General features: G+C 45.5%; 1 protein-coding gene across 6 annotated transcripts; it reads right to left on the bottom strand.

Moving 5' to 3' along the window:
• Positions 1 to 1,463: 1,463 nt before the first annotated feature.
• On the bottom strand, positions 1,464 to 17,499 carry Hjurp (Holliday junction recognition protein). Of its 6 annotated transcripts, XR_004768725.1 has the most exons (9): positions 17,279 to 17,499; positions 17,081 to 17,147; positions 14,639 to 14,694; positions 12,360 to 12,450; positions 10,785 to 10,849; positions 10,023 to 10,115; positions 8,347 to 8,419; positions 7,559 to 7,658; positions 6,876 to 7,006 (listed from the first exon to the last, which is right to left on the bottom strand). XR_004768725.1 is itself a non-coding variant. In XM_027397497.2 (8 exons), the coding sequence occupies exons 1-8, from the start codon at positions 17,372 to 17,374 to the stop codon at positions 5,571 to 5,573; spliced, it is 1,977 nt and encodes a 658-aa protein (XP_027253298.1). In that variant the 5' UTR covers positions 17,375 to 17,494; the 3' UTR covers positions 1,464 to 5,570. The 6 variants fall into 6 exon arrangements, 5 of the variants coding, with proteins under 5 accessions (XP_027253298.1, XP_027253302.1, XP_035297000.1 ...); XM_027397497.2 differs by lacking the exon at positions 7,559 to 7,658 and having other exon boundaries at positions 1,464 to 7,006; positions 17,279 to 17,494; XM_027397500.2 differs by lacking the exons at positions 6,876 to 7,006; positions 7,559 to 7,658 and adding an exon at positions 8,022 to 8,115 and having other exon boundaries at positions 17,279 to 17,498.
• Positions 17,500 to 22,052: the final 4,553 nt, after the last annotated feature.

Consider the following 22,052-nt stretch of genomic DNA (forward strand, 5'->3'; position numbering starts at 1 on the left):
AGAGGCATCCATAGCTAACCACGATACCCTGGGGAGCTTCCCCTGGGAAGACACATTCAAAGCTTACCCTCACCCTTCCCAGAGACCTGAGGTTTTCAAGGAATGTTTGGGCTGCTGGAACAGGAGTCCAGTGGGGCCTGGAAACCAGTTTGGTGGGAAACCTGCAAAGGGAAGAGGTGAGAACAGGGACAGACTTCCTCAGCCTTGGCCTGGTAACAGAGTGGTCTAGGCTGAGGCCAGGACAGGCAAAGTATTGAAGGCAGAACTTCAGAGGGCTCCTCTTCCCGACCAGAGAGACACTCACCCGGTCCAAAGCAACTCACTTGCTGAGGCCTCTCACTACAGGTGGTTTTTGTAGCTTTTTTGGCTCCCACTGAAAACAGCAATAGGTTGGTATTAATAACTCCAGAGCCACTTGTGCAATGGTCCAAGATGTCGTGAACATATCCACACACATGTGCCTTGTGCTCCCCTCCCACCTGTGTAGAACACTTATAGGCCAAAAGGTGACCTGCAGAACTGAGAAAAATGTCCCATTTCTGATATGGATTTTCTTTTAAAAAGTAATAGAATTCAAAAGAGTAAAAGGTTTAAGCTCTCTAGCTTTGGCAAAATGTAATAAGGCATAATACCAGAAATCTAACAAATCAGAGGGGATGTTATTTATGATTTGAATAACATTAGATGGGCTCATGTGGACCCAGAGTAAACCCACACCAACAGAGCTGAATAGAACAGTCAGTGCCTTGAGAGCCTGCAGGAAGTCAGGGTCCCTAGAGCAGCATGCTCAAACTCAAGTCAGAGAACAGGCTGGGGCATGGGTCTATGTCAGTGCTCATCAAGCAAGCATGAAGCTTGGGTTCCATTCTTAGCACCTTAAAACAACCCCCCCCCCCCCCGCCAAATCAACCATCCAACTAACCAACCCAAAGAATGAAGGCAAACAGTGTTTGTCACCACAGCAGAGAGCACTAAAGGGCACGGAGTGGTAGCTGTTTACATTGTGGAGTCATTTACAAAGACTATTTGCCAAGTTGAAGGCAGACTGTACCCACTCTCTGTAAGTGGCCTCTAAGTGTGTGCCACAAACAGGGTTATGTACATGTGCATCCCTCCAGACATCCAGGACAATGGAACAAGCTACCCAGATATGAGAGTCCATATGGCACCCACCAGTTTCATATCATTAACACAAAATACTGGGGGCTGGGCCCTATATAAAAAGGTTCAATTCAGTGTTGGAAACTCAAGGTCAAGGAACAGACAACAGATTTGGTGAAGGCTGGGTAGTGGATGTGAGAATAATTGGGGAAGGAGCAGGCACCACTTGCAAAAAAATGTAAAGCTATTGAAGGTTTTTAAGGGCCAGCCTTAAAAACCCCTCTCAGGATCCAAAGGAGATGCTACAATAAGCGAAGGAATTAGAATCTGAGGGCTAAGGACAAGAATCTGCTCACAGCACATCTTTCTATCCATCTCTTTATTGCTCTACAATAGTTCTTTTTCTACAGCAAGGGTACCAGCATATACACATTTACAACAATAATTCTTTTGGCAATGCAATGTGAGATCACCAAGGTAGATAAGATTCACACACAGGAGAATAACTGTTAGCTATGATATATGGCACCAGGTAAGAGTGGTCAGTAAAGGCTCCATGATGAGGTCACCTAGGGAATAAATCAACAAGGGAGTATAAAAGGGAGAAATCGTGTGCTTATGTACGTGTGGCTAAGTATTAAGCTAAAATTCTATTAATCAGCAGATTTCATGAGTAAGGTAAAAACTTTTTTTTTTTCTCCATGGGCTGCTTCCAAGTGGCTCTCCAGCTCCATTTTTACAAAGGGCGGGTTAAGAGTCGTCAGTAGCTAGGCAATTTGTGTAAGCAGCAGTTATAAATAGGTGCAGCTTTTGGTCTGCAGCCACACTTTTGCTACGGTCAGCTGCTAAAAGAAGCTTTTTAGGCCTAAGGATAGCACCTATTGCTCAAGGTTGTAGAACAAAGAGGATTTAAGCTAATTCCCACAAGAAAAGGAACCTGGCACCTTATAGCTGCCCTGGCCACAAGGTGCAGGTCTGTAGGAAAGTTTACTTCTCTGAGGACGAGCAAATGGCTGATTACCTTTCTAGTTATTCTAAGCAATAAATCTCTAAGCTAAAATCTTGGGTTAATAAACCGAGGTGAAGGTAAAGACAAGGAATTAAAAATCATTTAGTGTGAGGTTTAGGTTACCCCTTCTCTTCTCTGCAAGCAAGGTAAAACCAGGGCATGCTTATTTTCTAGCTATCTAAGTGGCTATGAATAAACAGTTTTAGGCAGCAGTAATCCCATGTCCTTGAAATACTTTTGCCTGGACACTTAATGCTGACCAAATGCTCGCCAATAAAGATAACTGCAGGAAGGCATAGCTCTATGTTTACATTGGAGGAAGACACAAAGACCTGGTTATGGGAAACTTTGATCGTGTGACTGTTTTCACACATAAGCAGGGGATGCTATCAATATACTCCAAAAGCATACGGGAAATTGTGCCCAATAAATGATCAAATAATGCTGAACTGTGGGAAACAAGTCTGAAATTTGTAACAGATGGGAATAAGCTACAGCAAGAAATCTACAGGAAGAAAACAGCCAATTCATTCGAAGGGTCGAAGGGCAGTAACTTCAACATGCCTTACGTCTGGGTTTAATCCTCCAACAGATTCCTTGATTCTGATGCGTTGACCTTATAAAATGATGGTCAAATAATTGCTACCTAATCCTGCAGCTTGTAGCAGAAAGCTAGAGTCAAGTGAAGTCAAGCTTGGGCTTTTATAACCATCATGAGAACTCAACAAAGTTCTAGGACAAAGTCCTTAATCCTTTCCAAGAGGAAAAATTTCCACTCAGTTAGAGAAACCCGCCATACAACAGGTACACACGCCTACCAGTGTTACAACCCTGGGGACACTCTTCCAATATATGTACCTGTGGGAGACACTTAAACCACAGCACCCGCATATGCAAGCTCCTGTCAAATGTGAACCCCCTTGAAGCAAAACTATTATTTATGTGAGTTAAAACCAGAAGTTACCAGTTAGCCATTCTGTCAGCAAATCTTCTACACTGACTTCTACCTTTGTCAAGCCCAGCCCAGCTTCTTCCACTAGGTGATACTAGACCAGAGTTCTCAGGAAGCAGCAGGCCCAAAGAAGGGTCTAGAGGTGCAGAGGCTATGCCTGCCCTGGGAGTGCCTAAGCCTGTAAGAACTGCTAAAATGTTCTGAAGGAATCATGAGCCTCCTACAGGGTGTCAGGATCTAAGTTCTCACTGACTTAAGTCCTTCAAGTCCAGATGAAGCCCAGACAAATCCAAGCCAGCCTGCCTGAGCAGAACCGGCCAAGCATATGCCTTCATCTCAGCCTTCTACCCTTTTAACAGTCCACTACTAGCAACTTGGCTGTGTAAACCGCCCAGCTCATGGTAAACTGTCTGGGTGGCCAGAGCAGAGTCATAGGCACTACAAATTTGGTCCTGGCTGGAGGCCTGAGAGAAACCTGCTGAGGGAGGGACAGGAAAAAAACAGGGCTTTCGGTTTTACATTGAAACATTCACACGGTAGCAGGGTACCAACAACTGTCACTGAAGGGTTGGCACATGGGTTTTGTCACAATACATGGGAAATTGTTCATTAAAAACAGCTACCAGCAGCTGGGCGGTGGTGGCGCACGCCTTTAATCTCAACACTGGGGAGGCAGAAGCAGGAGGATCTCTATGAGTTCCGAGGCCAGACTGGTCTACAAAGCTACACAGAGAAATGCTGTCTCGAAAAATCAAACAAAACAAACAAAACCAGCTATTGGCAACCAGAACCCACCTCAGTAGGCCTCATGGATATTGCATGGCTACAAGAGCAACTGGAAATACCTCCGAAATATTTCAAATCTCTTTTAAAAGCATCAAGACAAGACCTTGGAATTACTTCTTGTAGGTGAATTTAAGGTGGTTTCAGAGAGCTGTCTCTTTTAAAGACCCGACAGTCCTATTTACTTCAAAAGTCACTGTGTGGTTAGGGTTCAAGGATCACTGTGTCTGAGGCTCAAATATAGGTTTCATAAGAAAGTGATGTTATAACAAAACAGAAAATGTGAAGAATGTTCTAGAAAGCATGTCTAAATGAGAAAAAAAATGAGATAAATGGGCCCACAGGACTGATTGACACTGAAAATGCTAACTGCATAACTTTATTTGCAAATTAATATCAGGTACTTCCCATGGCACCAGCTGCCCCAGAGCTACATTAAGGGCGGACACTTCAAGCAGGGCGACACACAAAGCAAAGGCAGAACAGTAGTGGTGCTGCATGCTTGAGGTGCCATCTATGGTCAGCCTGGGTGACACAGTGACAGAGCCAGAGCCACCATCTAAGAACTAGAGGCAAGATTTTTAAACTTTGGATTTACCTAATAAAAATCACTTTTCCATCACGATTGATGAAAAAACAATTCTTAGTATAATCTCAATGGTGCTTCAAGGTCAGCCACTGAATGCCTAACTTCTACTCGACGGCACTTATAAAGGTTTATGTTCCTGGTGGGAAATTCCATCATGTTAAAGAACTCAAGACCAAGAGCAAAGGAGACTGTTGGTGAGTGCACCCTGGCAGGGGCATCTGCCATAGGAGGCAGCCAGAGACCCAGTTGGCACGGCACCTAGGATCAGGGTTCCTTTGCATATCTGGTCCTACTCCTTGTGGTGTCATTTGTGGTCTGATCCTAGGCAGGTCCCTTCCTGAAAGTTCAACCAGGAAGATCTAGTTCATAAAGTATTTTACTCATGAAAATAAATTAGAAAGCAAAAATAATCTCAGCATTTGGGAAGCGGAGACAGGAGGATCAGGATACTCAAGGCCACCCGGATTATATAGTGGGGCCAAGGTCAGTCCAAGGTCAGACCCTGTCTCAAAAGCCAAATTGAAAAAAAAAAAAAAATCCAGAACTCCAAAGGTCAAGTCAAGTGTTCTTAGTTATGCTCCACGTCCATGGACTTACCAATGTCTAAACCATGTCCTGGTGAAGCATGGGTGAGTGCTCAAAGGCACCACTACATAGAGGCAGACGTTAGGATGGTGAAGATGTGGGTGAGGGGAGCAGAGACAAGGCAAATAATCACAATTAAGAGAAAGAATGCCATTGAGGATCCCCCCGAATATGGTCAGGAGACACAATAATGGTTGAGCTTGACTGGGTGGCTGGGGAAGCCCAGGGCACCACTAACATTCCCCATTAAAAGACAGAGATGACAGTGATGCAGGGCAGGGGAGAAGGCTGGGAAGGGGCGGAGTGGCTATGGGGAGGGAGATGCAGCGGTAGACTGCTTAGCAAGTGTGATACCCTGAGTCCCATCTCCAGCAAGAGAAACACAAATGTCTGCCACAGCGTCTTGCACCTCAACAGCTACTCCTTACACGTAGACATCATGCCCAACAGACAGGAAGACCTTATCAGCAGTCAGGCCACACAGGGATGGCCTGCTTTTCTGGTCAGGGCATTGCTTTGCCTGCTGCTCCTGAGGAGTCCTGAGACGTGGTCTAGTGTGCACACGTTGGGGGGTATGACAACTTGCGCCTCTTTGTTGGGAAGCGAGGGTCTCTCATGACAGCACCAGCAGTCCGTGCAGACATTTGAGCTTCAACTGGAATTGAGTCCTGTGGTTTTCTTATGTTCCAGCCAGATGCTGACAATTTTGGGGAACTCTGGAATCCAGAGTCTGGATTTAATTTTCTTAAGTCCTCCGTCTGACTAGGAACAGCTGCCCCAGCTTTCTTCGAAGATACTGTAACACATGAGGTCATTTTCACCTGTTGAGGAGGTGACATCAAGCAATACTTCTGATAAAGCTTATCAAATTCTTCCTTAATCTCATCATAGCGATTCCTCCCATGGCCCCAGGGGCTTGTCCATGGTACTGAATTAGCTGTACTGGGTGATACTGCCTTTCTGATTGGTCCAAAATTATGTCTTTGAAGAAAAAGACCAGCCGAGGTGTTGCCCCCCAATGGTAATAGAGTGGGATGGCCACTTGGGAGACAGCTATCCGCTTTGACAGACATTTCACTTATGTCTTCAAAAGCCTCACTTGACCTCTTCTTTCCTCTGTTGAAAGGTGAACTCAGCCTGTGTGTTTTTATGCCCTGGGGGCTGCCTGGGCTTCTAGAAGTACCTCTGTACACATCTACAGCCCAGGACTCTGTGGGGCCAGCCAGGGGAAGTTGTTTCTCAGAAGACAGGCTACATTCCTGATGAAGTTTGTCAAATTTCATTTCAATTTCCTTATACCACTTTTCTGCTTGACTTGGAAGCATCCCTGGTCTGGGAACTATTTTAACAGGTGAAATTAGCCATTGTAATGTCTTCACTCTATTTTCTTGCTCATGATAGTTTGCTGTGTTTAAGTCTAAATACTTCTGAGGCATCACCTGAAGCTCCTTCCATGCTGGATTGAATTTATAGACTTGGAGTTTGCTCCCTTCAAGAGATCCCCTTTCCAGTTTTAAGTCTGTCTTGGGAGCAGTGTGTAATAAATTCTTGCAGTCTCTTAATACCTCTTTCCCTGGCTTTGAAGAGGGCCCCTTCTTGGAGCTCCTCTGAAAGGGCTTGCTTCTGTGGCTGTATGTCCTATTCATGTGCACCCTGCTCTTTTGTGACAGCCTCCTCCTGGGGTTCCAGTTCTGGTTGATGTAGGTCTTGGTGGAGATTATACACGATGGCTTTAAGCTCAGCAGCCTACTCATTGAATACATCATGCCTTCATACATATCACTGACTGTCACATCGCAAATGTTATCAACCTCAAGGGGCTGGCTGCTTAAGCTGCTGCTGCTGGTCCCTAGAAAGGAGAAGCTGTCATTTCTAGGCATAATGGTCATGTCAGCCTGGCAAGGGTTTGAGGTACTCCAGTCTCTGGAAGATGAAGCCGACACTTGAGGGCTACCAAAGCTCTTTTCAGAGATACCATCCTGGCATCCTGGGAGAAAAATATACAAAGTCAGGGTAAACCAAGGTTCAACTAGTCCATATTCACAGAAGATCGGGGAGCTCAAGAGGTAATCACAACCATGATAGTTTAAAACAGCACAAAAAAATAAAACCCTGGAAATGGTAAGCATACTCTCCTTGGGAGATTTTATTTTAGCAACCACAATTAGATTCTGACTTTTCATTCCAGTTTTGCAAGAGTCTGCTCTTCCTCACAGTGTTTAGAGATAGCTGTTGGCCCAAAAGCCAATACAATACACACATGGATAAAACCTTTCAAAACTAATTAGAAAGGAAAATAATACAAACATAAACACATTCAATCAAAAAAAGAAGCCAACAGAGGGGACTGAGAGATGACTTGCAGCTCTTCCAGCGCACCAGAGTTCGGTTCCCAGCACCCACAATGGGCAACAGACAAATGCTTGTAACTCCAACTCCAGGGGAATCTGATGTCCTCTTGTGGCCTCTGTGGTCTGTGGCACCAGAACACACACACACTCGCAGAACAAAAGCCTGTAAGTCACCCCAAACTCCTGACCTCAATAGGACGGCTGGGAAGACATGTTGCTGTGCATGGTGCAGCTTTGGCTTCTGTGTTACATGACTATTTCATGGATTTTTAACAAGTAAAATCAAACCTACAGAAACAGGAAAAACCCAACTGGAGCACTCAAGCCAGGTGATCCTAAGAGAAACAACAGTGATAGCAACTCAAGGAGTTGCTAAATGCAATGGGTGCCATCTGAGAGGGTCAACTGCTAAAAGGACAAAAATGGCTACAAGGGACATTGTGGCTCAGTTGGTAAAATTTTATCATGCCAATGAGAAGTTTCTGGCACATTCTAAACTTGCTATGTCATGGAGAATCACCTGGTTCTTGGAAAGTACATGTGAAGCATTTAGGGGAATTACAAACATGAGCCAAATTAAAAAAAAAAAAAAAATACTGCTTGTGTTCATACATGTGTGCCAGGGAGGGTCAGTGAAGGAACAATGATGAATGTTACCTGTGACACACAACATGGATGGCCACTGGTTATTCAGGTGATGCTGGAGTCAAAATGTTCAAACCGAGGGCAAAGATCTATACAGCACCTGGTATCATGACCACAGAGGGGAAATTTGTAGTACAGCCTCGGCTTCAGCGAGACCATCCTGAAGTAGTCTTTATTGTTCTAGGACATGCACGTCACTAAGAGCTTATGCTGCTGAGACGCGCACCCACATGGAATACTACATCCAACACTCAACATAGGTGGTGCCAAGAGCCCCAAGTCTCCAAAGAGGAAAGGCACAGTTCATGTAAAATTAGTCCCTCATACTCACCAGGGGGTGGTGTGACCCGTGAGGAAGAAACAAAAGTCATGAGTGTGTCTTTTCCATTTCTCTTTTCTGCGTTCTGAAATCAGAGCCAATGATCGTAATAGTTTGGGGTGTTAAGACCTTGGATTTATGGAGCTGGGTTCTCCCTAAAAATACACAGCCCTTGGGTGATGTCAAAACAAGCACACACTGTAACTGTAGCATCACAGTGGCTGATGGTCAGTCTTCAAGCCGCAGAGGGAAGCAGTGGCCCAAAATCTGAGAATTCTGTCCACAAGGGCACAGCCACCTTTCTGGCAGTTACTCCCTGCTCAGCCATCCGTGGCTATGATTTACTGTTACACTTGTGTGGTGCTCTGAAAAGAAAATGGCCCCTAAAGAAGTGACACTGCTAGGAAGTGTGGCTTTGCTGGAGGACATATGTCACTGTGGAGGCAGCCTTTGAGGGTTCATGTAAGCTCCAGCCACGCCCATAAGACACTTTACTTCCGGTTGCCTGCATGTCCACATGGAACAGCCCCTTCCTCAGCACCATGTCTACCTGCACATCCCCATGCTCCTGCCAAGACGACAATGGACTAAACTGAAACTGTAGGTTACTACTTTATTAAATGCTTTCCTGTAGAAGAGTTGCCGCTGTCATGGTGTCGCTTCACAGCAATGGAAACCCTAACTAAGACAACTTGGATTCGTCAGAATGTCCAGAGGCCATGTAGATAGTGGGCAGAGGTTAGATAAACTTGGGCCGAATTCCAGCCCTGTCCTCTATCAGGCAAGAGCCGGGAGGATGCCACCTGCTCTGCTAGGAGAATGCATTCCTAGGACAGTGATTGAGGGATCCCCAAACAGGCTTCAGCTGGCCACCAGCACAGTAAGACTATCAACCCGATGGGAACTTGCAGCCGACAGTGGGGAGGCATTACTTGTTATTTAACATTACTCCTTAGGCATCTGGCATTAGGGTATTAGGATGTCCTTTGTTTTATGAAAGACACTGACAGAACCTGGGAAACTAGAGGTGACTTCTATAGGGGAACCTCCAAAACCAGCTGTCCTAGTTATAGTTAGCTATCAACCTGACACAGCCTATAATCAATCACCTTTAGGAGGATCCCAACTGAGAAATAGTCTTTATCAGGTGGGCAGGCCCTGATTACTAATGGACAAAGGGGGGCCCAGCCCACTATGGGTGGCATCAGCCCATGGCAGGTGGTCTTGGGCTGTGTAAGGAACAAGCCTGGGGAAGCACTGCAGTGAAGTACAGGGCACCTGTGCTAGGAGAGAGGCCTGTAGTCTGCCTGCTGCCTCCTTTTCATTCACCTCAGACCAGGTGCAGCAGGCTGGGACAGGAGTGGAGGCCTCACCAGGAAAGGTGTGGGGGGTGGGGGTTGCTATTTCCTCACCTGTGCAGCTAAGAACTGCAGCTGCTCTTGGAGTTTGTGGCCCCACTGGAGAAGAGCTATCCCAGTCACCCCCTGCATGACTCCCTGAGTTTCCCTGATGCTGCCTAGGCCCCTGAGGTATTTGATGAAGAGAAAAAGTCTGATAGCATGTGAGAAATGTGGAAATAATTACTCAGATCCCTTTACAGGCTCTGAGGACAGCACCTGAAATCCCAACTCCTGCATCCCAATTTGTCTAAAATATCTGGTCGAGTCTTACCAACAGACACAGATTACCTTAAAATATTCCTCATCTTGAAGCAGTATATCCACCTGGGTCAAGTACTTCCATCTTAAGTCATTTTTCAAAGGGCTTCCAGGCACTGTAGGCTGATTAGAGAGAAGTCAGAATACTCAGTCAGAATGCCAGCCTTGTGAATTCTGGAACAATCAGAAAGTTCATGAGTGCTTGACTATCTAAAGGAAGTTACTCAAAGTCACTCTTCCACATTTGCTGTTACAAAGTGGTATGGCCTCTTTGAACTTCCAGGCCCAGTGTGTGATTGCAGGGACTTTATCAGGGATCCAAAGTGCACAAGCCTGAAGATGTTTATAATGACATTGCTAGAAAGAAAGTGGTGGAGTTGGAGACAATCAGAACACGCTGACTGCTGACTAAGAAGAGAGCCCTGGCTCTTCCATTCTCTCCTGACACCTCCCTTTCTGACATCTGTGAGGGCTGTCACCTCTACCAACCAACCAGGGAAGTGAGAATCAGAGGGTACAAGGAGGCAGGTCACTCCTACCCTGGGGACACTAAAGGAAACAATACATAAGGGCACCTTCCTGAACTAGTCTATGCTTAGCCAACAGTGGAAGCAAGCAGAGCACTGGCCTCTGAGAAAGAGGAGCCTGGTCTCAGGATGTGAAAGGGTGCCCAGAGCTGAGGGTAGCAGCAGAGTCTTGGGGGACATCTACAAAGGAGGGATGCTGCCACAGGCCACATGCTCTCTGGGAGCTGCAGCAGTACTTGATAGGGTCACTAGAAGCTTCTCTTACCATCAAGGCGCCAGGCAGCCGCTCCTCTTCATCTGCGCTTGTATCTGCTCCGCTGCTTTCTGAATCTAGAAGTAGAGAAAGTTTTAACACCTGAAGGTCTCACAGGATGTATCTCCCATCTCATGTATCACTTGAGACAGCTACAGTAAAGATCCCTGTTGGCTTAAGAACCTTCCCCTGGGGTTGGGAAGATGGCTTAGGGGTTAAGACTGTAGTGCACGCCTTTAATCCCAGCAGCACTCGGGAGGCAGAGGCAGGTGGATCTCTGTGAGTTCAAGGCCAGCCTGGTCTATAGAGCCAGTTCCAGGACAGCCAAGGCTACACAAAGAATCTCTGTCTCAAAAAACAAAACAAAAGAAAAAACCAACCAACCAGAACCAAGAAGAAAGAAGAATGCTTACTGTTCTTCCAGAGAACCTGAGCTCAGTTCACAGCACTCATGTTGGGCATCTCACAACCACCCCAGCTCCAGGAAAATCTGATGCCTCATTCACATAATTTAAATAAATTAAATCTTAAGGAAATGTTCCTCTTGTGCCCATGATTGCCAGTAGTCTAGTGCCTGTGACCAGAAAGACATCCAAATGGACAACAGGAACAGCAGATTCTCCAATTCAGTGACCTCAGATCTGATACACTACGACTTGCCCATCAAATTGAACTCCCGGGATAATGGGAGTTCCAATCTGCTGCCCCACAGCCAGGGGCTGGGCCACTGGACCAATAAATGTGGCTAATCAGGCCGAGGGACAGATCTTTTTAACAAATAATTCACTAAAACACCAACAGGATGCTCATGGCCCCAACATCTAAGGCACCACTTAAACCATTTTCAGTGGCTTAAAGCAGTTGGGGGGTGGGGGTGAGGGATGGATCTAAGTGGTTTGTGGAGCTAGGATCCCCAGTAAACAAGGAACCCTGGCAAGCAGCATGACCACCTTCTCCCTGCTCTCACCTGGGGAAAGAAAAAAAAGAAAGAAAAAAAGAAAAAAAAAAAAAGGCTTGCTCCACTCTTCCCCAACAGGGACTCACTGTGTAGCCTTGGCTGGCCAGGAACTCCCTGTGTAGATCTAGCTGGCCTCGAACTTACAAGGATTCCACCTGCCTTTGCCTTGCAAGTGCTTGGATTAAAGATGTGTGTCAGCACACTGGGCTCCAGACTAAAGTTCTAAAGATAGGCTTCAGCCAGAATGTCTAGGGAGTGGGGGTATTTTTCTGTGATTTGGCTGCAAAGGGATTGAATGGAGGGAGCTGGGGAGACAGGAAGAGCACAGCCTGGAAGCCTTGTGGAAGGGAAGGAAGCTGAGGAAGGAAAGACAGATACTGGCTGCAGAGGCGGGAAAGGAAGAGGTCATTTCTATAGAAGCAGGTGCTCCCATCATCCTTAGGGACAAATCCTAAGACCTGCTAAATGCTGACACTAGTGGGCACGACATGGATCCCCATCTTCCAGAGACCTAGGAGAACAAGAAATATACATAAAACATTAACAGTGAGATACCTCACTGTAAACTGCTGTAGTGGAGACAAGCTGGCCTCGTCCCTAGCCTCCCTTTCTAACAAGGTAACACTTACCATCTCCCGGGACTTGTATGCAGGGCTGTAAATGCTCACTGCTGTCTGGAGCTTGCCTGTTTAATCTGGTAATCATCCTCATAGAAGAGTCCTTGGGGTATAAAAATCAAGAAATACAAGCTTAATCAAGTCACAACATATCTCTAGCCACTGTGTATCAACACATTCACAATCCTAGTGGGACACACCAGGGGAATAACGGCTTTGCAATTATCTTCCTGTATGTGCTTAATGAAGGGCCTCAAGACTTCCAGAAGATGGTAGAAAATTCCACTGGTCAAGGAGAGGCTACAGCAGAAGTCAGGAACCCAAAGGGCTGACCTGGGATCTACAAGTATTGTAGTGTCTGGGGCTGCTGCAGTTCCTGCTGGGTGGAGCCACTGAGTATAGTCAAAGGGTCACTCCTCTGGGGAGGACACTTCCACTCTCTAAGGCCTGTGTTCACCAGGCTCCACTAGGAAGGCGCCAACAAGTGCTTATTAGTAAGTGCCAGCACTCAACAGAAAGCTGCTTACATGATTTCAGATGGGCCCAGGGAACCTGAGGTGGCCAATCACCACCAAACTAAGTGACTCCTGCCTCCAGGGACATCACTGCAAGCTAAAACCTCAAAGTTTTCAGCTTAAATTTTATGGCTTCCAGTGTCTGAAGGGCAGAACTTCTGACATTCATGGAAGCAGCTGGTCCTCAGTACCCACTACTGTTTGTCTGGCACCTACAAAGAGGGCCCATGCCAAACAAACCAGTGCAGGGCAATGGGGAGTCCATCTTAACTTCCTGTCTCCCACCATCCTCAGGAGGGCAATCTTGGAATCAGCATAAACACTTGGTCATGGGCGGAGATCACCAATAATAAACCCCAGCAACACTGTAGAAGTCCTCAGTTGTAAATACAGGCTATGCATGTCCACTTTTCTAGTCCTAAGAAAAGCTCCAGCAGTTTTACAGACCTCAGGCAGAGGGTCTCCTACATTTTAAACAAACACCTCAAATAAATAATTTTTTTGCTACCAGAATTACCATTCTAGCACTGGCTGTCATGTGTCCTCTGGCCCTGAGTGAAGGTGACACAGAGGGTAGGGCAGGCTGCTCCTTGAGGACCATGTAGCAGGCTTAATAAGCCAAGCCACAGATGTGTTCACTTTCGCCCCCTGGTGGTTCTCTCATAACAGAGCTGAACAACAATAACAAACACATGGCTGGCACATCCTGAAGCACTTACAACATCTTTGCAGACAGAGCATGCTGATCCTGATTCAGAACAGGAAGGTACAAGGGCCAAATGCCTTGGAACTGATCAGCAGTTAAAAGAAAAAAAAAAAAAAAAAAAAAAGAAAAAGAAAAAAAAAAGACAACTATGGAACATGGCTGTAATCCTAGCATTCCAGGAGGCCAAAGGAGGACTGATGTCAGTCTGAGGCCAGCCTGGGCTACACAGCAAGTTCCATGTTAGTTTGAACTACAGTGTGAGTCTGTGTCTCAAAAAACAAAAAGGCAATCAGATTATACAACAGCTGGTGAAGACAAGGATCCCATTATTGATGAACTAGAAAGGTGTATGAGGTGCATTTACAGACAGGAACTAAAATGGTATCAGTGATTACATGCACAGCAGTCAGCTAACCCAAGTGTTCTAGCCTTCCTATGGCTATAATAATCAACCAAGGAAGCTCAGTTTCAGAATTTCTATTAATGCTGTGTAACCTTAATCTTGATGTTCCATTGTGGGTAAAAGGTTTCCCCAGGAACCATGGTTGCCCGAGATTCATTTAGACCAGACAGTCTTATAGTCATTACCAGGGCAAAAAACCACACAGTCTCACAGCAGGAAGGCAAACTATTGATGCCATCCAGGAAACCAGTATTCAATCACTAGCTGTAGAGCCCTGGTGCAGGGAAACCCTGCAGAAGGGTGTGTGATTCTGCACTCTCGCCTCTTCATCCTTCTGCTTCCTGGTTTCAGAGGATGAAAGGGCCATTGTTTTTATCAAAAGAAATGAGATTTGGTCTTTTTTTGTAAGGCCCCAACAAAGGAGTCTCTAGCTGGTCTAGTACACAGTCTGCAGGTCCCCAATCTGGTCCAGCATCGGCACACATGAGACGGTTCTGAGGGCCCTGTGAACTACGATGGAGAAAATTTAGCACACAAGAGCCAGGCAACAGAAGAAATACCTGAGGTGGGTCTCTCGAAGCTCTCAGCAGTGGCCTCAGGGCTCACTCACACAGGGATTTAGTCAACACTACAGTAAAGCATTAAAGGTAAACTTGACGATAATTACCTGAGTTTGTTCCTTGCTTTTTTCCTTTATCAACTTTCCTCCCCAAACTCTCAATCCTTAAAAAAAAATGAAGATGACAATTGAAGGAATCCAAAATGCTCAGTTGCACTGACAGAAAACCAAGCTGGATGGCACAAAAGGCTGTACACTAAAAACAATCCAGGTTTTGGCAGTGTTGGACAAACCTATCATTAATGACAATTCTCTCCTACCCAGAAGGCAGCAGCTTACCTGATTTCAGCACTAACCTGAAGCGCTAAGGACAGTTCATATTCTAAATACATACTACATGCATATTGACTGGAGAGGGGGCACATATACCATACATTTACAGAGCAAGCATTCCCCACCCCCTCCCTGAGACAAGGGTTTCTGTCTAGCCTTAGCTGTTCTGAAACTCACTCTGTAGACAAGGCTGGCCTTGAACTCAAAAAGATAAATCTGCCTCTGCCTTCCCCAGTGCTGGGATTAAAGGCGTGCACCACCACTGCCTGGCTTAGAACAAGGGTTTTTACAGGGCATTTTTTGTACCCCATCCTTGGCTTTCCTAGGGCAATCTACTGGCCTAATACAGAGAAGCCTGCATACAGAGAACTCTGGAGTTCAAGTGCACCGTCCCTGTCACTCACTAGCTAGCAGAACCTGTGCAATATACTCCTTCTAAAGTTACTAAGAAAGAATGGTGGGTTTTGAGGTATGAGATGACTGTATTATAACAGAAGCATAAAAAAATTTACACAGCACTCTCTATGCTCCAGATTTTTACCAAGGAGACACCATTTAGTACCCACAACCCATCTGCATGTAACTCCTACACCCACCCAGAAGCCCACGGGGAACAGAGACTTAGCATGTTTGCTGTGGACAGACACGCAAAGGAAAAGGAAGTTCAGACGACTAGCCCAGGCTCTCCACTCATGTAGAGGAGCCAGCACGTGACTTCTGGGAGGTGCTGACTGCACTTGATCACTGTACAACACAGTCTTTCCAGAAGACAGCGATGCTTGAGTATATGGGTTCATGAGTCAAACTGAGGCTTTGCTGCCCTGGCTGAGTGGCCCTCTCTGTGGGAATCTACCTTTGACAGCAATGGTTTTTAAAAGGGGCTTCTACTGCAGGGTTGAAACTGGACTTCACAACTTCACAAGTGCAGGCACAGGTGAACCATCAACACAGGCAAATGAATCTATTCCTGCTGCTGCTGCTGCCACAATCACTGTCTTTGATGGGGGTTCATGCTATTGCACAGGGAGGGTCAGGAGCATCTTTGGAAAGGCCATGCCAAAGACTCTCTCAGATTAAGTAATGGGACGTTGGGACTCATGGCATGAATACAAGCTACGAGCTTGCTAGGATGCAGAGTTATTAACAATTGCAGCCCTAGGAGTCCATGTGCTGGCCAGTTCTCAGGGAGGGCCCTTTATATGCCAACACGGGATGGTCTCAAACTCTTCAGATACTTCACTGTTGTTCTCATATAACTGACATCAGGTTTTCATGGACAAAATGAGTGTTATTCAAGATAGATAGACTGTCCAAAACATTCCAGACGCTGCCCACCCCTGCATGAACAGTCACAAGAACACAGAGAAGCCTACAGACAGACAGCACCCTCAAAGACCCCTGTATTACTGTATCCAGATCCCACCCAGAGCAAAAAAACAACCTGCTGCAGTATTATTTCTGTTTCTGTGTAAAACTTTCACTGAACATGTGCCTTGAACAGTCAAAAAGACAAAGGGCAAAGACTGCACTTGTCAAAGAGTGGGTTCTATAGACTCTTGGCAGACTGTGATGTGAAATCAGATTTTATTACTAAATGATGAGTCTTATGGAAGGAACTAACCTCATCAAATGCAAACACACCCCAGTTAAAGAATCCAAGCAAGAGGTGCCAGGCGTTGGCGGCACACGCCTTTAATCCCAGCACTCGGGAGACAGAGGCAGGCGCATCTCTGTGAGTTCGAGGCCAGCCTGGTCTCCAGAGCGAGTGCCAGGATAGGCTCCAACGCTACACAGAGAAACCCTGTCTCGAAAAAACAAAACAAAACAAAACAAAGGTTTAAGGCAGTCCACAACATTTAATAAAATGGCTCCGGAGAGGCAGACTGATGGACTGTCTACAACAGATGGGTCCGAGTTACACAGCACAACTCGTGAGAGCCGAGCAGTTCCAATGGCTTTGCAGGCACTCCGGTACCCATGGTTGTCAACGTCCTTTTTACTTTACGGAGACACTGTGCTGCCTTTAAGCAATTAGCTCGGGCTTCCGCGCCGGGCGTTTAAAAACTCAGGCTGCATCTGTGTCTCCGGGCATTGCTTTTAGAGAAATGACTTGGAACTCAGCAACTCACGGTTGCAAAGTGAGGGGAACAAGTGCCGCGTTGCAAATTCTAGACCCCACCATTCTAGCACACTGCCAAGAGGAGGAAGGTTCCGTACCCTGGGGCGTCTCGTAGGTCAGCGTGGACATCTGCACCAAAGGGTCGTCCTCAAAGGGCTGGTTGTACTGCGGGGAAAGAGAGCTGCTGATCAGATCCTCGGCGCTGGATCCCCGCCCGCCCGCCCGCTGCCGCTGCCGCTGCCCGCTGCCCGCGCCCGCTGCCCGCTGCCCGCCTCGGCCAGCCCAGCCCAGCCCACCTTCGCTATCAGCCGATGCATGAACGTCTGGAAACGGTTCCGGCTTTCCTGGAGATGCCGCAGCAGCCTGTTATCCGGCTGGTCTTTAGGATCCATGGCGCAGGCCGCTCACAGCCTGGAATCCGCACAGTCCAAGCCGGCGCACAGATCAAACGGGCCGCCCGTCGCGCTGATAGGGCCTTTCAAACGTATTTACGCAACCGATCCTGCCTGTGCTTCCGGTCGCCTCTCCCAGGGAGCGCTTCCGGCGGAAACGAAGGAGGGAGGGCAGCCGGAGAGGGTGGAACATGCGCATTGCGTCCCCATGAGGCACTCCCGCGCCCTCTAGAGGCGCCTGGACGAATTGCCTGCGTGTCCCCGCGGGGTCCCGGAGGCGGTCCCTGTCCCCATCCTTTTGGGTCGCCAGCTTGGAAGGGCTGAGAGAAAGACAGCGCCAAATAACTGTCCCGAAAGGAGTCAGGAAAGCCAGGGTTCATAAATTCCAACAAAAGGCACGTTTAAAGGTGCTGACAGATACTATGAATGTGACAAAATCTATGGTTTTTATCCTAGGGTTTTGATCAACTCCCTTTCCAATTTCTGATTATATACTGTTTCTTGAGAGGACTGGTAATTAGGTGTCCATTTTATGAGGGCATTTACTTTGGTTGACATTTTAGAAATGTTTCACATAAGTTTTTTTGGATTTTGTCTTCTTGTGGGGTTGGGGGATTGAACCCTAGTTTAGGATGGTTTTACTCTGTCTTCATAACAGTTGCATTTGTGTGCTTGTGTTGGTGTGAGTATCTCAAAGTGGGTGATAACGGAATCATTACTGAGGACCTGCACCATAATCTTCCCACGCTGTCCTGTTGAAGCTGCAGAGGGAAGAGGCTCTGGCAGGCGCATGGGCTGTGGATGTCCGCACAATGTATTTGCTGCAGGCACAGAGAGAGGCTATCAAGTCGCTTTCAAGATGCTTAGCTTAGGGCCCTCAGTTGTCTGACTCTCTTGGCGTTGTTTACTGATGGGGGCTGCACCATCCAAACTGCCAGCGTGACCCTGGCCCATGGGGGGATGCGAAGGCTGTGCTGTTTGAGTGCAAAGGGGGTCAACCAGACACAGCATTCGGCCCCCCAGTGCCTCCGTGTCTTCCCCGTCGCCGTGAGCTGAATTTCTCTGAACTGAAAGCTAATATAAATCTTTCCTTCCTTAACTTGCTGTTTTTGCTAGGTATTTATCACAGATAATTTTGAGGAAAATCAAGTAAAGAAATTACATAAATGAAACAGAACAGATACTTTTGTCCTAAATGTTTTTATATTAGTGAAGATATATACAATTCAAGGATCTGCTATATTTTATTAATAAAAATAGTTTTAAAATATTTGATGCTATTTACAAGCCATATTTTGCTAATTATTGAAGGAGTTTTCAAATATAGTGATGTGAAATCTGGTCGTGAAGGTTAAATATTAAGTATATACAGGCATACATGCTGGCAGAACACTGTATACATAATAAATAAATCTTTAAAAAAACATGTTTGTGCTTTGATGTCATGAAGCCACATTTTGAAATCTAAGCAATTAAAAATGTTGACAGGGGTTTAGCCTAGGGATATTTATGAAGCACTAACCACATGTTCAATACTCTGAGGGTGCTGGGTAACTTAGTTGCATACCATCTATGTTCCATTAAGTTTTTGTTCTGTTTTGGTTTATTTGTTTGTTTGTTTTTGTTTTTTTTTCGAGACAGGACCAGGCTGGCCTCGAACTCACAGAGATTCGCCTGCCTCTGCCTCCCAAGTGCTGGGATTAAAGGCGTGTGCCACCAACGCCTGGCCTGTTCCATTAAGTTTTAATGGTATCTAAAGTGAATATGGCATTTAAGTCTTAACCGTAAGTTCTAAACATATACATTATATGCCTGTACTTTTCAAATGTCTGGATGGGTCTGGAGAGATGGCTCAGCAGTTAAGACTGTGTGCACCTCTTGCAGAGGAACCACGTTCAGTTCCTGGTGCCTTTGTCAGGCTGCTCACAAACACCAGTAACTCCAGTTCCAGAGGATTTTCTGACCCCAACATGTACCCACACTCATGTGTAGATGCCTGCCTACACATAATTAAATATAATAAATCTTTGAAAAATGTGTATGTTTTCACAACTTGAGTGTGCATTTAGGAAAATCTCCATGATATATTCAGACCAATGATGGCATAATAGAATATTTTTTTGTTACAAACTGTTTGGCTTATTGAATATTTTTAATATTAGCTTTCTCTGGCCACATTTTCCAGAATGGGTGCCTGTTATGCAATGTGAGGCTGTGTTATTCATGGAATAAAAGAACACAGACAAACAATCACTTGTTTTTCCTCTGGTTATACAAAATTAGAATATTTTTATCCCAGTGAGACACATAAGGCTCCAGACATCCTAAACCTGTCTCCATGCAACTGAGCCATGTTTTATCATCATGGCACCTCACCTCTCCAGTCTTACCCAGAAGTGTTTTTTTCCCTGAAAAAATAGGGCTAAGGCTTTGGTGATATTTCTGCTCTACCTTCAAGTGGTGGGAAATTTTTTTCTTCTTCACCTTGGGTTTTCTGTAACACAAATGCATTCTTAGGGTCACAATTAATGTGTTTTAATGGGCTACACATTTTAAAAATCAATGGAAGAATTTACATCAAAAATAGAACACAATTAGATTGATTTGAGTGACCTATTTTTAATCAGCCCCATTATTTATGGATCTGAAAATTCTCAGGACATCTTTCTCTGGAGCATGCAAAGATCAGCCCTTGTGGTATTATGTGTGAATAGTTTTAAAATAGGAGTCTCAGGGTTAATTGATAAATTGCTAAACATGCTTCCCCCTTTCTGATTTTCTAAAGATCGGGTCTCATTCTGTAGTTTATACATTTTTTCCTTTTTTTTTTAACCGCTCAAAACTGTCTATTGTAGGAATGTTCTAAGTTTGCCCTCTGGCCTCTTTTCCTGGTCTAGCGGCCCAATGCAGTTCTTTCCTCCTCCCATGGCTCACTGGGGTGTTCTAGTTGCATTCCTGTTGATGCGATAAGCCACTCTGACTGACAGCAACTTGGGAAGAAAGGATTCTTTTCAACTTAACAATTTCAAGTAGCAGTCTGTCACTGAGGGAAGTCAGGACAGAATCTCAAGTAGAAACCACTGAGGAATGCTGCTTACTGGTGGCTGTCTCTCTCTCTCTGTCTCTGGCTTATATGTGGAGGTCAGAGGACAGTTTTGGGGAGACAGTTCTGTTGTGGAATTTTAGTTTAAGACTGTTACATTTGTTTATGCTGAGGAACATTTATTTAATGATGCAAAGATGTGTTGCATTCTTTTATGTTGCATTTGTTTCACTCTGTAAAGCTGTGTTAATTTGCCTGCCCCAAGCACCTGCTTGGTCTAATGAAGAGCTGGATGGCCAATAGCCAGGCAGGATAGGTAGGGCTGCCAGGCAGGGAGAATAAGTAGGAGAAATCTAGGTTCCAGAGAGGATTGGGGAGTGAGGTGGACACTGTTATGATCCATATCTTACAGGCTGGAATCTATGTCTGGGGGTTGAGAATGTCGGGTGGTGAAACCTGTCCAAGGTCCTGAATAACTGATGGAGATGGAGTTTGGGCCTCAGCTCCTTTAAGTGTGAATATTCTCTGGGAATGTCAACTTTCTGCATTTCCCTTGCATTGAGGTCAAGGGGCAACATGATTTTGATTCCTAAAGCTGGGGAAACTGGCCTCATTTGTTTGTTCTTTACATTGAACACAAGGCTAACAGAACAGAGACATGGCATCCCATCCTTTGAATGAAAACGAAAACAGCAAGATTTGTTGTTTTAGTGTCCCAAAGCTAAAGGGGGGGGTGACTTGACATATTTGACACCATTTTTGGAATGAGAGATGAAATTTCCTTCACGATTCTTATCTCTATCTGCATAGTGTTCCCTGTGACACACTGGACTCACTCTTAAGAGGTGAATTGTTACACGTGAGTGTGGTCTGCCAGGCACAAACTCTAAGCAGTTATATTACGGATCTACTCTCTGTATCTGCCTCTGGGGATAAAAATGATATAATGACAAAACAGATCACTCTCACTTGAAATAATCATATAAAATTTCCACGCAAGTGATTTTATGTTATCCTTGAACATTCTGAATGTACAGAATTAATGTAAAGGACCAGAAAAGAACACAGCTGTACCCACCAGCCTCCACTTTGGTATTTAAGGACACATTTTTAGTCTTACACATGTTTAACATCTTGCATTTCATATAAGCCATAATGTTATATTTCACATCATTTTATCAGAAGCTTGTCTCCAATTTTTATTTAGATAAATTTAGTCAGGCTTTAGATACTGTTTTTATGCAGTAGCATTATCCTTTGAGTCACAGCTCTGTGGATTTTGACAAAGGTGTGCTCATAACAATGGTGAAAGATCAAGCCTTTGAAAAGCTTCTTTATTCCCTTCATCCATCCCCCAGGCCCTGGACAGCACCTACAGTTGCTGGTTTCAGGTTAGAAAACATATGATGTTGATGATTTCTTTTATGTCCTCAGATATAATCAGCTAGGTCATGTTCTTGAAAGGAAGGTGAACTCTGTCACTGCTAACGTTTCAGGGAGGTCAGATTCCCTGGCAGTGTGATCCGGGTCCTCCTTGTCCTCTGACTGTCTGTATGCTTGTCCTGTTGATCATCGAGGGAGGAGATGTGGGGTCTCCAACTGACACTGTGACTTTTTCATATTCTTGTATTCAGG

The sequence above is a fragment of the Cricetulus griseus genome, chromosome 2, assembly GCF_003668045.3.
Source record: "Cricetulus griseus strain 17A/GY chromosome 2, alternate assembly CriGri-PICRH-1.0, whole genome shotgun sequence".
NCBI lineage: Eukaryota > Metazoa > Chordata > Mammalia > Rodentia > Cricetidae > Cricetulus > Cricetulus griseus.

Excerpts from the sequence above, each read along its gene's own strand:
- Hjurp (XM_027397497.2), bottom strand. The coding sequence starts at position 17,374 with ATGGATCCTAAAGACCAGCCGGATAACAGGCTGCTGCGGCATCTCCAG. Across the intron at positions 12,451-14,638 it reads AAAGCAAGGAACAAACTCAG|GACTCTTCTATGAGGATGAT; the intron begins GTAATTATCGTC and ends TTATACCCCAAG. Across the intron at positions 10,850-12,359 it reads CATACAAGTCCCGGGAGATG|ATTCAGAAAGCAGCGGAGCA; the intron begins GTAAGTGTTACC and ends CTCTACTTCTAG.